General features: G+C 40.0%; 1 protein-coding gene across 2 annotated transcripts in view; it reads right to left on the bottom strand.

The window, feature by feature from the left end:
• EPB41L4A (erythrocyte membrane protein band 4.1 like 4A) overlaps positions 1 to 13353 on the bottom strand; it is a 103375-nt gene extending 90022 nt beyond the window's left edge. The window contains exons 1-2 of one of the 2 annotated variants that reach the window (XM_060761894.2): positions 12798 to 13353; positions 9130 to 9512 (exon numbers count right to left, since the gene is read on the bottom strand). In XM_060761894.2, the coding sequence (XP_060617877.2) occupies positions 9130 to 9228 (99 nt within the window). In that variant the 5' untranslated portion in view covers positions 9229 to 9512; positions 12798 to 13353. The remainder of the gene's footprint in view (positions 1 to 9129; positions 9513 to 12797) is intronic. The other variant, XM_060761895.2, reaches the window with a different exon arrangement.
• Between the last annotated feature and the right edge of the window lie 1165 nt (positions 13354 to 14518).

Here is a 14518-nt window from a genome sequence, read left to right as displayed (position 1 = left end):
TAAGATGTGGAGTGGAAAAACTGAGACTGACTGATATTTCAAATATTATTTCTGTAGTTTATTGTATAAAGTATATATGCAAGGGGAAAGGGTGGAGGGTGGGAGTGGGATAAAACATAAAATAAACAAAACTAAAAAAAAGGAAAGTCCCTGAAGGAAACCAACATACTTGCAACAGTCACTGTTCTTTGTTCTTTTTAGGGGTCATACTATAACCTTCTTTGTAGTTGCCCCTAGGCTGTGAAATGCTCTCTTAACAGTGATCTGGCAATGCAACTGAATGCGACTTCAGGCAAAGTAAACACTATTGCAAAGGATTTTTCATTACTGTTAAAATTGCAATTGTATACTGAATTTAACATTTCAATGGCATCAGATCCTGTCTGATATTTGAAGCTAAACATAGTCATCCCTGGGTAGTGGTTTGATGGGAGACTGTCGATTAATACTAGGTACTGAAGATTATATTTCAGAAGAAGGACCAAGCAAAACCAGTTCTGAGTATACCTTGCCTAAGAAAACCCTTCGAAATTTAAGGGGTCGCCCTAAGCTGACACACAATTTGAAAGTACACGTGTGCGCACACACACATTTTGATATTTTATGGTTCTACTTTTGTGTTTTTATTAATTTTATAAGTTGCACAAGAATATAGAAAGATGAGGTGCAATTTTATAAAATTAATGTTAAATTAGTAAAATTATTTAAGGTTTTTGAAGCCACTAGGCTCATTTCCAAGACAAACAATAATAAAACCAAAGACTGTTCTCATCCCAAGTTTAAAAGTATTGTAACTCGTAGAAGAATACTTTCATTAGACCTACATATCTAACTCCTTTAATATGAAAAGAAAAAACAGGACAGAATACAAGTTAAGATGTTTTGTATGAGTGAATTATGATTTAACACACAAAATATCAACAGTCAACAAGATGAATGAACATCTTTCCTTCCTCGTTTTCACTCCTCCAACTTGACTAGTATCCATACTTTTCATTAGGATATCTTTACCTTTCCTCCTCCACATTAGCATTGGATCTGAATCAATCCAGCTGCAACAGAGATCAACTGTACCAGCAACTATCTTGCTTCAGATGTAGGAAAAAATGTAGTTTATACTAAGATCAATATTGTGTTAAGGGGAAAAATGATAAAATGATTTCACAAATATTTAGGGTATGCATAAAACAATATAGTTTGCCAAACCTATCCCAGATGTTAGCACATGAAGTTCTACTAAGAAAGATGAGGTCTTGAAATGTATTTGACTACCTTACATGCAGATTACACTTTTTCCAAGACAAAACTGAACATACAGCCCCATCTTGGCCAACTTTATTGACCCTGGAGCATCAGCCACAAACTTTTAGAAGTGTGAAAGTGAAGCTCCCACATGACAGCACTACAGTAAGACACACAGGGTGCATGTACCTTTTGGAGGGGAAATACTGAAGCTTATATATTTTACTTCTAAAAGACAATAAATGAACTTGGCACAAACTTTGTTTTAATATAGTAAAGTAATTTAGAGAAATACTTTCAAAGCTATATGATGTGATGGACAAGCAAGATATCTCCCCTCAATTTGCTAAAGACCAGCATTATCTTCTTCTACCACTGATGATGATTATGATCATTATTACTATCAGTTCTCCATATCCATGAATTCTGCACCATCAATGGCTTGAAAACATTTTTTTAAATCCAAAATTTTAACCTTGACTTTCCATTTTATATAAGGGATGCCATTTTACCACATTATTATATATAATGGGTTTTCAACACCCAGATTTTTGTATCCCTGAGGGGTCCTTAAACCAAATCCTAGCAGATACCAAAGGCCCACTGTATTCATTTATATCTCACCTTTCTCTCAATAATTAGACTGAACTCAGCTAGCAGCATATTTAAAAACAATGCAAACCAAAACTAAACAAAAACTACAATAAATTCAGTATTTTTGCCCACTGGCTACAACAGTTTAACAGACTAGGACCATTGTAAATGGACTACAACTTTGAGTAGCACTGAGACAGAACAAGCAGAAACATTGCCCATTTCCTTATTGCTACTATGCTATAGCCAGTTCCAGAAGGGCCTCAAACTGAGACTTGGAGCTATGAATAACTATGACCTTATTCACATTGCTCCATTGAGCAGTACCATGTATTCACCCCATATAGGTGTCAATATAACATGCTGATACTACAAAACCCTTCCTTTCTTTTTTTTTTCCTTTATTTATTTATTTATTTATTTATTTATTGCTGGGTGGAGCTTACTTACATAGTGGCCTGTAATCATATACTGTCTTTTGCCAAAAAAAATTAAGCTTGCTAATTGCAACATTCACACATTCTTTAAACAGATAAGGGTTCTTTCTCCCTCCCTGGACATTCAACAGGTATATATTCTGGGGAGGCCCTGCTCTCTGACCTGCCTCCTTTGTAGATGTGGTTGGTGGGGACGAGAGACAGGGCCTTCTCAGTGGTGGCCCCTCAGCTATGGAACTCCCTTCCCTGTGAAATCAGATCAGGCCCCTCCCTCTTGGCTTTCAGAAAGAAAGTGAAGACATGGCTATGGGACCAAGCCTTTGGTCAGTAAAGTAATGCGGTACTACAAATGGATATGGATTATGTGCAGTTGACAACTGGAATCGCTCTGGATTATGATTTTGGACTGCATGGTTTTAAATGTTATTGCTAAGATGTTTTAATTCTATGATTTTAATGTAACTGTTTATTTTAATTCATTGTTTGTTTTATATGGCATTGAATTGTTGCCTATCTGTAAGTCCGCTCTGAGTCCCCTTCAAGGTGAGAAGGTCGTGATATAAATATGGCTATATATATACACACACACACACACACACACATACTCCACTTGCCTCACTGCCAACAGGATCTCTGAAGATGCCAGCAACAGATGCAGGTGAAACATTGGGAGAGAATACTGCTAAAACATGGCCATACAGCCCAAAAAACTCACAGCAACCCAGATCTTCTCCATTCTCTAAACTAAATCTGCTTAGCCTGTTTTGGTTCTCTCTTATGTGCTCTGCTTGCTTTTGCTGCCTACACTCCTTGACTGCAACCCTTCAATTCACAGGCACAACCAAAAGTCAACTGAAACTCAGGAATAATGGCAAGCAGAACCAGCTTTCCAAGGTGACATCATCTCTAGCCAAGTACTTCTCACTCATTTTACAGCTGCCGTTGCCTCAGCTGTACCACAATGACAGATACACCACATCTAATGAAGCCACAAATCTGTCATAAAGGGACTGTATAACATTATTAAATTTGCCACACTGCCACTGTTTCTTGTACAGATATTGCCTCTCCAATTACATTGCAAAATATAATAACTGCACCGAAGCTCTACCAAAACACTGCATCCATCCTCTAGTTAATGTAGGTGTATGTCTTTATGTATCATATTTCTATAGCTAGCACCTTAAGTAAGGCTGCAATTCTAAATGAGAATAAATCAAATATTGTATACTTTATTTTAAAGAGGACATACTAGTATGCATAGTCTAGGTTTTGTGTTTCAAAACAGATACCCAATTTAGAGATGCAAAAGGAAAATTGTCAAACTTAAATACATAAATAATATTGCTTGCACTAGGAAATTACCATTCATTAAAACCAGAACAGCAGTCTCATCTAATAAATAAACCTCAGGCTGACCAGGAGGTAACTTCATTTAAAAATTAATGGGTTTCTGCTGCACTATCATGCAGGTTTCATTAATTTAGTTAGATGCACCCTGGGAAAATAAAGTATCTCAATTCTCATTCATTACATAGTTATTCCCTGGAGAATTCAAAACTGCTGGTCTCATCTGTAAAGATACAGGAAAAATCTGTAATTTGTTTCAAAGAGTGACAGTCATTTTAAAGAGAATTTAATTTACGAAAAGATTTGAAAGATCTTTTTTTCCCTTCATTCTTTCCAAATTAACACAAAAGACTGCTTATGCTATATCTCACACATAAACGTGCATAAATATAGAAATAGAAATCAACAATTTAGATTACAAGCATATCAAATTTACAACCCCCTTTGAAAGAGAGAAAGGATAAAGTAATTTTTCCTTTCTGTTACAATATGTCATAGAAACAGGGTGGTTTTTAATGTTTCAAATTGTTTTTTGTTTTTTATTCAAAAAGCTTGCACTGATGCAAATCATTGTTAATACCTTCTTGTTGTCTGGTCTTAAGAGTATCATCTTTAAAAAAGACCTTCCCCTACCAATCCTTTTACAAAAGACTAGTTTCTGTCTACCAAAGCATGTACAGTTTGGGATGTCAAACTCAAGACCAACTCTACTGTAAGGCAATAAAGGACCTCCAAAGAGATAGCTGTATACTAGAAGAGCAGGGATTCAAATGTTTTTTTTAAAAAAACACACATAAAATATCAATGTATTGTCGACATAAAATATCATCTGCAACTTCTGCTTTTACTAGGTGGGATATTAGCCATTTGTTACAATTTGTTCATTGTGTAAAAATATAAAAATGCCCAAAATATGTCAAAAAATCCTTCCCATATGACCCCACCAAATGACCGTCTAAAATGTATAGCACTGCTGTTATTTCCCAAAAGACACATCATTACGTCTTCCTTACTTCCAAAACACTATGTTGTAGGTAACACTACTCATTGCAACATGTCACTTTCAAGCTCTGAGAAAAATTATAATCAGAGGCTGCACCCACTATTCTCATCTTCCCAATTAGAGAGACCGGATGATGAAGATGTTCTGCTAGTAAAGATGTACTATTTGAAGGCTGTCCAGACAGAGATGATGCCAGTTTTGAGCAGTCACAGAGCCAAAGACTTACACACTTAGAATGGGCATGATGCATCTGAGCTTAGGACTACACATTGAAACATGAGGTGGAAGGAGAAAATTGATTCCAGACAATACTGTATTTATTGTATTTTCTGGCATATAAGACTACTTTTTAACCCAGGAAAATCATCTCAAAAGTTGGGGGTCATCTTATATTCCAGATGTCATCTTATAGGGCGGATGTTGAAACTTCCAAGCCAGACCGGAGAATCTGCGGTCACCACATATGGTGGAGGGAGCTCAAAAATGGCTGCAGTCGCATCCCCACCATATGCAGTGGTAATATTCACAAGCATATTTAACCTAATTACAACAATCATTTATTATCATTCATTGATTGAATTATTTACATATATAAAATTTAAGCAAAACAACTGTGTGTCTTAAAACAGCAATATTTCTATAATTAACAACCAATGTACAAATATTTGTACGTACTTCAGGTTAATGGCAACCTGTTACCTGTCTTAATTCTTCTCTCACAGATTTCTAATAGCTCCAGGGATGATATCTCTATTCCCACATATCATGAAGAAATGTTTTCAAGATTTTAACCCTCAGCTATTAATTAAAAATAAGTCATGACATTCTTTTGTACCTTTTTCATGTACATTATCTAAAGCAGAATTCATTACAACATACAACCTATGCCACCACATTAAAATGCAAATAAATCAATAAATACAAGAATAATTATATTATATATTCATATAAACCTTTCCTTTCTTAATGTTGGCAAATGATTTAAGCACTACAAAATCTATTAAAATTACTTGTAACTAGCACCATGTCTATACTATAGACAAGCAACATGATCTGTATATTTATTTAAACGCAAGTCTCAATACATCCAGAGGAATTTATTCTGAGATCAATATGCATAAGATTGGAGGCTTTCATCGATTAAGAGAATCCAGGAAATTGCACTGCCTTGAGGCTAGCAATCTTCAACAAACAGGAATAACTGCCAAACTAAATTCCCATAAAGCTTCTAAAGAGTAGGGGTTGAGTTCCATTCTGGGAATTGTCTTGGGATCATTTTCTAGTAGGGATAGATGTGGATCTTACCAGACTGATCCTACATAACAATTTTTAAACAATGTAATGGTGCCCAAACTGCAATCCAGAGCTCCTGTTCCATAGAAAACCTTCCCAGTATTCAAACTAGAGTTTCTGTTCGTACCAAACATTTCAGACCTCTAATAGTACATTTATCTCAAAACTTTAAGCAGCTTCTTATATCCATCTCCAAATATAAACCACAGACAAAAGAAGCTCCACTCCTATGTTTTGAGAGAGAAGCTATGGCAGCCAGTAATAAGACTACAATTCAACATAAATGTAAACTTCCTTAAACCTATGAAAATATAATCAATGAAGTGAAGGACATATGTTATAAATCAATGCACACCATCAAAACCAACAGTGTTTGATTACGAATTAACAATTAATTGTTTCTTCGTACCACACTGGATTATGGCCTATGTATTTTAGTTCCATTTATTTTGTTGAGCTTAAGGTTAGTTTATATATTATAAGGCAACAAACCTGGGTTTCCAACCCCAGTTACTCTCAACACAAGAGAAAGGGCTCATCTATACTATCACTTAGATCAGTTTGGAACCAGTTTGGCAGAAACTGGTTTAGCTGTGCAGATGCTTAGACTGCCATTTAGGAAACAGGTTCAGAGACAGAAAGGTGATTACATTAACCACGGAAGGTGGCCTGGAAACTGAATCCAGAGTCTTTGCGGCTTGACAGCCACATAGAATGTGGATTGTTGTGGGTTTTTTCGGGCTATATGGCTATGTTCTAGAGGGCCTGAAAAAAAACCTACAACTATAGCCCCAAAACAACAACCCAGTGATTCCAGCCATGAAAGCCTTCGACAACACATAGAATGTGGCTGGGTTTTTTTTTCCATTCCTGAACAAGATGCACATAAACACTTTGTAGGCATAAGAGGTAGAAACAAGAAGGGAAAGTGGCAGTTAGCAGTAAAGGAAATCAATTACCTGTCCCAGGAGCTCAATTAGAGACATGAGAGAAGCCTCCCACAAGCATGGTAAAATATCAAAACATCGGGGCACCCCCAGGCAACATCCTTGCAGACAGTCAATTCTCTCACACCAGAAGCAACTTGCGGTTTCTCAAGTCACTCCTGACACTCCTGACACACTGGCTGCCCAGCCATGCCTTTAGGGTGTTTTTTGGGCTTCCACTCACTTTCCAAATTTTACAATGCGCATCAGTGCACTGGGTGTCTACAATACACTTTGCATTCTGCAGAGCTGATTTCACCATGCAATATCACATTTTGAATTTCTTACAACTTTACTTGATGTGTACTATGGTAGTGTGCTTTATCTAGCTGTAGAAGTTTAAAGCTAGCTTCAACCTGCACTAGTTGGTCACTAAATATGAATGTAAAAACAATTCTGGTTCTTATCAAGTTTACCTTTATGATTATTCTCTACATATTACTTTTTAAGTGCATCCTTGAATAATTTTACACGTATCCCTGAAAAGTACTGTACAAAATAGTCTTGCACTTAGGGGGAAACATATATTATTCTACACTTATTTATGTTTCTACTCTCAGCAGTGTACTTGCAATGAAATGCAATGAAATTGATTTCCTAACATGGTTAGGGTGACTTTTGTCCACTTTACTGAATGTCCGTGTTTAAATTCAGTTAAAATTGTAAATTCTCAAACAAATCATTAAATTAATCATTACAATGAGATTCTACAACCAGCATATTTGGCTGCTCCTAGAAAGGGACTTGCCTTTGCTTTTCCCTGAGACCCCTTCCACACAGCTGTATAAAATCCACATTGAACTAGATTGTATGACAGCGTGGACTGAGGGCCCTTCCACACAGCCCTATATTCCAGAATATCAAGGCAGAAAATCCCACAATATCTGCTTTGAACTGGGTTAACTGAGTCCATACTCGGATAATATGGGCTTTTTGCCTTGATATTCCAGGATATAAGGGCTGTGTGGAAGGGCCCTGGGAGAGTGGGATTTGCCCAAGGTCACCAAATGGGTTTTGATAGTTGAACAGGGACTCAAACCCTGCTTTCCTGAGTTGCACTGTATTTGGTGACCTTGGGCAAATGCACAAATTGCTACATCATACTGGCTCTCAAAGACTCATTGTTGATTATGAAATAAGCCTAGTAGAGAAAGGTTTTTAAAAAACAGCAGTCAAAATCTATTTAAAAGACTTGTAAACATTATCTTGTCTACTAAACAAGAAATTGTATCCAGTTTCTTAAGGACAATTATCAGAATTCTATCATTCATCCTGACTAGAAAAGAACCATTAAATCTATGGGATCAGCTTTTGTATTGTCTCATCTGATTCAATTAGTCTACTAGCAGAATCCCACCCAATGGTACTGCAAAATGCAAACATCTGTTTACAGAAATTCTACTGGTTTCTAAAACGTTACATGCAGTTAAGGCAACAAAGTTTTGTTTTCCTAACTGGGTGAATTTTCAAGATTCAAAATAAATTTATGTGCAATGCTTTCATTTGGAAGGTGAAGCACATGGCAGTTTATGTTTTTTTGTGAAAAACTTAAGAATTAAAATACATTTTAAAAGGGTTATATCATGCCTGTGGTATCTAGCAAATTCCACAGCAGGTACTGACTAATACTTGCGAGCCTTTGAAGAGCAAGCTTCTTAGTTAAGCCACAAGATTAATACTATCAGCTGCTATTAGTCCAACACTGGGAATATACTGCTGATATACATTACTGTTTTTAAATATGTACCAAAATATAATGTTGAAACATACAATGGAAAGCAAATAACACAACACAAGGAAACAACTAGAGAACAATGTTTTCAAACAATCTCACACCAGTGATATCTGAGTATCTACACTCCACAGTTGCTGGCACTTCTTCCTCTCTTTTAAACATTTTCATTATAACACAATTCAGACACAACAGACATGGTTCAAATCTCAAGGACAATTGATGTATATACAATTCTGCTTTTAAATCCGTTCCTTGGTTCTAAACACTACAACTTCTTCATGGGTAAGGAAACTTGATGCAAAGTTAAACACCTCTTGGCATGTCCATTTCCCCAATCAGACAGCAGTCTGTTTTGACAAGCACTCCTACTGAAGAGTGTGTTTCCATGCAGATTTGCCCCCTATTGCTCAACTCCAGACAAAGCATTTCAAGCACTATTGACAAGCGCCCAGGGTAACCCTAGTTAGAAACAGAACAGGCTGGGCTTACCTTTATCCCCTGCTGCTGGGTAGTTAAGGTCAATTTGGATTCATCCAGAAGCAGAACTTCACAATAAAATTCCTCTGGGACAGCACAGAAGCAGCCCATGGCTGTTTCGGTGCTTTTGAAGTCAGAAGAGATGACGGCGCAACTCCAAGGGGCTCAGAAATTGAGAGGTTGGCAGAGCAGAGTATCTCAGTACCAGGGAAACAATAAATTAATGTCCTTGGCAGTCCAGAATGAAGAAGCAGAAGAGAGCAGGTTATTCTTTGCCCTTGTGAAGTTGTGGCTCCAGCTGTGAGTTAACAAGATGGATGAGCTAAACAATAAAGGGAGGGGAAAATCCTCCTTGGATTTCCTATTTTTAAAAAGCGAGTGTTGTTCTTGCCACCCTATAAGTCAGAAGGAGGGAAAAATACATTGGTTGCCAGTAAAGAGAAATTCATAATTACACGCATCTTAAATACTTTTGCAAGCTACATCCATTCTAAAGTTTGCAGGGAGAGCACCAGCCTTTGTTCACTGTGCAACCAAGGAAATCCACTTGCAACCAGGAGCCAGAGTCCCATTAGGAGAGCAGCTAACCAATAACCCAACCGTATAATACTCCTGCATTAGTCGACCCCATGTTGAGGGCTGGTTTTGTGGCTAAAATTGTGGATTTGTATATTATTGTGGATAGGCTGAAGTCATTCTTTGGAAAGCAGAAAACACCAATGCCGCCTCAGTGGACCAACTGCCCCTGCCCAAGCATTCAAAAAGACCACAACAAAGAGAGTAGAGCAGCAGAGTAATTGGGTTGCTGTGAGTTTTCCATGCTGTATGGCCATGCTCCAGAAGCATTCTCTCCTGATGTTTCACCCACATCTATGTCAGGCATCCTCAGAAGTTGTGAGGTCTGTTGGAAACTAGGCAAGTGGGGTTTGCTCATTTAATTATTTATTAAATAAATAAATAAATAAATAACATTTATATTTTGCCCTTCTCAACCAGAAGGGGACTCAGGGCGGAGCACAACATATATATGGCAAGATTCCATGCCGGGACATAAAATAACTATAAATATACACAAACATTAAAATCACTTGTATCTACTTTAAAATCAGCTGTTTAAAACTATCTGAGGACACCATACTGGTTTATATATCTGTAGAATGTCCAGGGTGGGAGAAAGATCTCTTTCCTGTTTGAGGCAAGTGTGAATGTTGCAATTGAGCACCTTGATTAGAACTGAATAGTCTTACAGCTTCAAAGCTTGACTGCTTCCTGCCTAGGGGAATCCTTTGTTGGGAGGTGATTAGCTGGCTCTGATTGTTTCTTGTCTAGTTTCCAACAAACCTTACAACCTCTGATGCCTGCCATAGATGTGGGTGAAATATCAGGAGATAATGCTTCTGGAACAGGGCCATACAGCCTGGAAAACTCACAGCAACCCAGTGATTCCAGCCATGAAAGCCTTCGACAACAGAAAAACCATTCTTTTAGGATTTCCTAGACTAACTAAGCTCTTGCTGTTTGCCACTATACACAGAAAAAGAGATGGTTCCTTTTTTGAAACGAGTTAAACTTAGGACAGATACCAGCAATTATTTTAACATAGTTTTTTTAGATAAGTCAACACAATTTATGTGGCTTGGTTTTTTTGACAAAAATATCCAGACTAATAGATAAAGGAGTATGCAGGGCATACTGATTAATATAGTCCAGCCCAAGCATGGGCAAACTTTGGCCCTCCAGGTGTTTTGGACTACAACTCCCATAATTCCTAACAACCAGTAGAAGTCCAAATCACTTGGAAGCCTGAAGTTTGCCCATGCCTGCTATAACCTCTATTAGTGTCTTTCTGTTAAATGCAATTTTGGTTACACTTCTACTATTAAGTATTCATCTACTATCAAACAGAAGCTAAAACCGCACACAGAAGTGGGATATCACTGGGGGCAGAGGCGGGAGCCCACTCTCGGGATACAGCCCTTCCAAATGCCAAAAAAAGACCTGCAGGATGGGCATGTGCTCCTGAGAGGTCCAGTCTGATCCTGAGGCTCTGCTCCCTGGATTAATGATTGCTTGCATTCCTCCCCGCTGCCTCCCTCTCTCTCCCTTGGGAAACTGCTCTTTTGTGTGGCAACAGGGAAGGCAGAAAGAAAGAAGCCGCACCAACAACACTCTATCCCAAGACTTTCTACAATAAGAGTCGCAGTGGCAATGGGTAAATTTTGGGCCTTCCCTCGAGGTGTTTTGGACTCCAACTCCCACTATTCCTAACAGCCTCAGGCCCTTTCCTTTTCCCCCCTCAGCTGCTTAACCACTGCACTATTCTATTCAAAGTAAAGACAGTCCCGAAATGACACACAATCAAAAACAGGGAAATTCCAAAAAGAAACAATCAGGGCCAGCTAATCACTTTTCAACAAAGGATTCCCCCAGGCAGGAAGCAGCCAAGCCTTCAAGCTGCAAGGCTACTGAATGTTAATCAAGGTTATTTATTTATTTACTATATTTATTTACCACCATTCTAAGCCCGAGGGCAACTCAGGGTGGTTTACAAACAGCACAATTCGATGCCCACAGTAACATAAATAACAAACAAAACATTTAGCATAAATAACATTAAATAAAATAATGAAACCAATCTATATAAATAAAAATGTAATGTTCATTTGTGGGATTAACATAACTCAAAAACCACTGGATGAATTGACACCAAATTTGGACACAATATACCTCTCAGGCCAACGAGTGACCAACACTCTGAAAAACACAACGTAAGAGACTTAAAGAGCAAAAAAAAACCCCATTACAATGCATGCTTAAAGTCACATATATATATGCAAACACACATATAGACACATACACACAAATATATACACACTCAAAACACATCTACACAGACTGGGTCACAGCAACGTGTGGCAGGGGACAGCTAATAAAATATAAATCCTCAGCATCTCATTAAATCAACTGCAGCACTCACATTTGCCTCAAACAGACAAGAGTTCTTTCTCCCACTCATTCCACAGATATATAAACCCAATTTTCCTAGTTTCCAACAGACCTCACAACCTCTGGAGACGCCTGCCATAGATGTGGGAGAGAATGCTTCTTGGGAGATGGTCATACAGCCCGGAAAATTCACAGCAAACTCACACTTAAGCAGCTGAGGAGGGGAAAGGAAGGGGCCTGAGGCTGTTAGGAATGGTGGGAGTTGAAGTCCAAAACACCAGGAATGAAAACACCTTTGATTAAATCCAGAAAGGCAAGTGAGGATTGAGCTCACAATGTAAGAAAAGAAAAAAGACATTAATTCTGTGAGTCAGGACAGTAAAAGAAAGAAAGGGATATCAAAATGAAGCTGGGTCTTGTGGGGAGTTCTAAATCTGAGTGTCAGTGGCAATGGGTAAACTTTGGGCCCTCCCTTGAGGTGTTTTGGACTCCAACTCCCACCATTCCTCACAGCCTCAGGCCCCTTCCTTTCCCCCCTCAGCTGCTTAAGTGTGAGTTTGCTGTGAATTTTCCAGGCTGTATGGCCATCTCCCAAGAAGCGGCTGAGGGGGGAAAAGGAAAGGGCCTGAGGCTGTGAGGAATGGTGGGAGTTGGAGTCCAAAACACCCCGAGGGAGGGGCCAAGTTTGGCCATACCCTGATCTATAGTGAAAACGATGGAGACTCAAATCTTACCTGGAAAAGTGGGGACCCCTTCCTGACAGAAGGCACTTCCTCCAACCTTCCTCCTTTTCCAACCTCTTCCCTTTCCTTCCTTCCTTCCTCTGAATGAAGACGGAGTGAGGGCCTCCTCCTTTCCTCCTCAGGAGAGAGACATGAGGAAGATCTTCCTGACTGTGAGAGCTGTTCAGCAGTGGAACTCTCTGCCCCGGTTGGTGGTGGAGGCTACTTCTTTGGAGGATGAGAGACAGGCAGGCGGAGAGAGAGAGAGAAAGAGAGAGAGAGCCCGGCGCACCTGCCCCTCTGTTTCCCGAGAAAGAGGGCGAATCAGCGGCCGAGGAAGGAGCGCTCGCGCCGCCCGGCCCCGGCCCAGCCCGGCTCCTGAGGCCTCAGGCTTGAAGAAGGTGGATGGAGAGAAAGAAGGAAGGAAGGGGCCACTCCGCCGAGGCTCCGCCGCGCTCGAGGCTTCTCCTTTCTCCTCTTCGTCCCGATCCCTGGCGCCGTCCGCCCTCCGCCCTCCCACCTCCTTCTCCCCGGCGCCTTCCCGGGGCGGCAGTGACCCCTGCAGGGCGGCTGCCTCCCTGCCTGCCTGCCTGCCTGCCTGCCTCAGAGAAGCCTCCTCCTCCTCCTCCTCCTCCTTCTCTTCCTGACAGAATTCAATCACGAGCGCCTCAAGCCCGCGCGCGCCGGGAAGCCGGCTTTAAGGGGGCCGCCTTTGGACATTTCCCCTCATTGTCGTTCGCTCTTTCGTCTCCTTCGAAGGGCGGAGGGTGGGGGAGGGGTTCTCTTTGTTGTTTGCCTTGGAAGTCGTCGTTTCTGACTCATGGCGACCCTAAAACATTCCGGGGCAGGTATTGCTTTTAAATCTTCCTTGGAGGCTGAGAGAGTGTGACTTGCTCAAAGGTTTACATGGATGAGGATGCCGCATTGACATTGTAAATAGAGTTTGACACCCTTTAATAATAATAATAATGTATTGTCGAAGGCTTTCATGGCTGGAATCACTAGGTTCTTGTAGGTTTTTTCGGGCTATAGGGCCATGTTCTAGAGGCATTTCTCCTGACGTTTCGCCTGCATCTATGGCAAGCATCCTCAGAGGTAGTGAGGTCTGTTGGAAATAGGAAAATTGGTTTATATATCTGTGGAATGACTGGGGTGGGGCAAGGAGCTCTCTGCTGAAGCTAGGTGTGAATGTTTCAGCTGACCACCTCAGTGGTTCCCTTGATGTTCCCAGTGGTTCCCTTGACCGCATAGGGAAGCTGATGAGGAAACACAACATACAAACAATCTACAAACCCACCAAGAAAATCCAACAAATGCTACGTTCAGCAAAGGACAAGAGGGATCCTCTCACCTCTGCAGGAGTCTACCGTATATCATGCAGCTGTGGACAAGTCTACATAGGGACCACCAAACGCAGCACCCAAACACGAATCAAGGAACATGAAAGGCACTGCAGACTACTTCAACCAGAGAAGTCAGCCATAGCAGAGCACCTGATGAACCAGCCTGGACACAGCATATTATTTGAGAACACAGAAATGCTGGACCACTCCAACAACCACCATGTCAGACTACACAGAGAAGCCATTGAAATCCACAAGCATGTGGACAATTTCAACAGAAAGGAGGAGACCATGAAAATGAACAAAATCTGGCTACCAGTATTAAAAAACTCTAAAATTACAACAGCAAAACAGCAGAGAGGAAACAACCAAGCATATATAAACCCATTT

Source organism: Anolis sagrei, chromosome 2 (assembly GCF_037176765.1).
Source record: "Anolis sagrei isolate rAnoSag1 chromosome 2, rAnoSag1.mat, whole genome shotgun sequence".
In the NCBI taxonomy this organism is placed as follows: domain Eukaryota; kingdom Metazoa; phylum Chordata; class Lepidosauria; order Squamata; family Dactyloidae; genus Anolis; species Anolis sagrei.
Note: the sequence above shows the minus strand (reverse complement) of the source record. Positions and strands in the feature narration are given on the sequence as shown.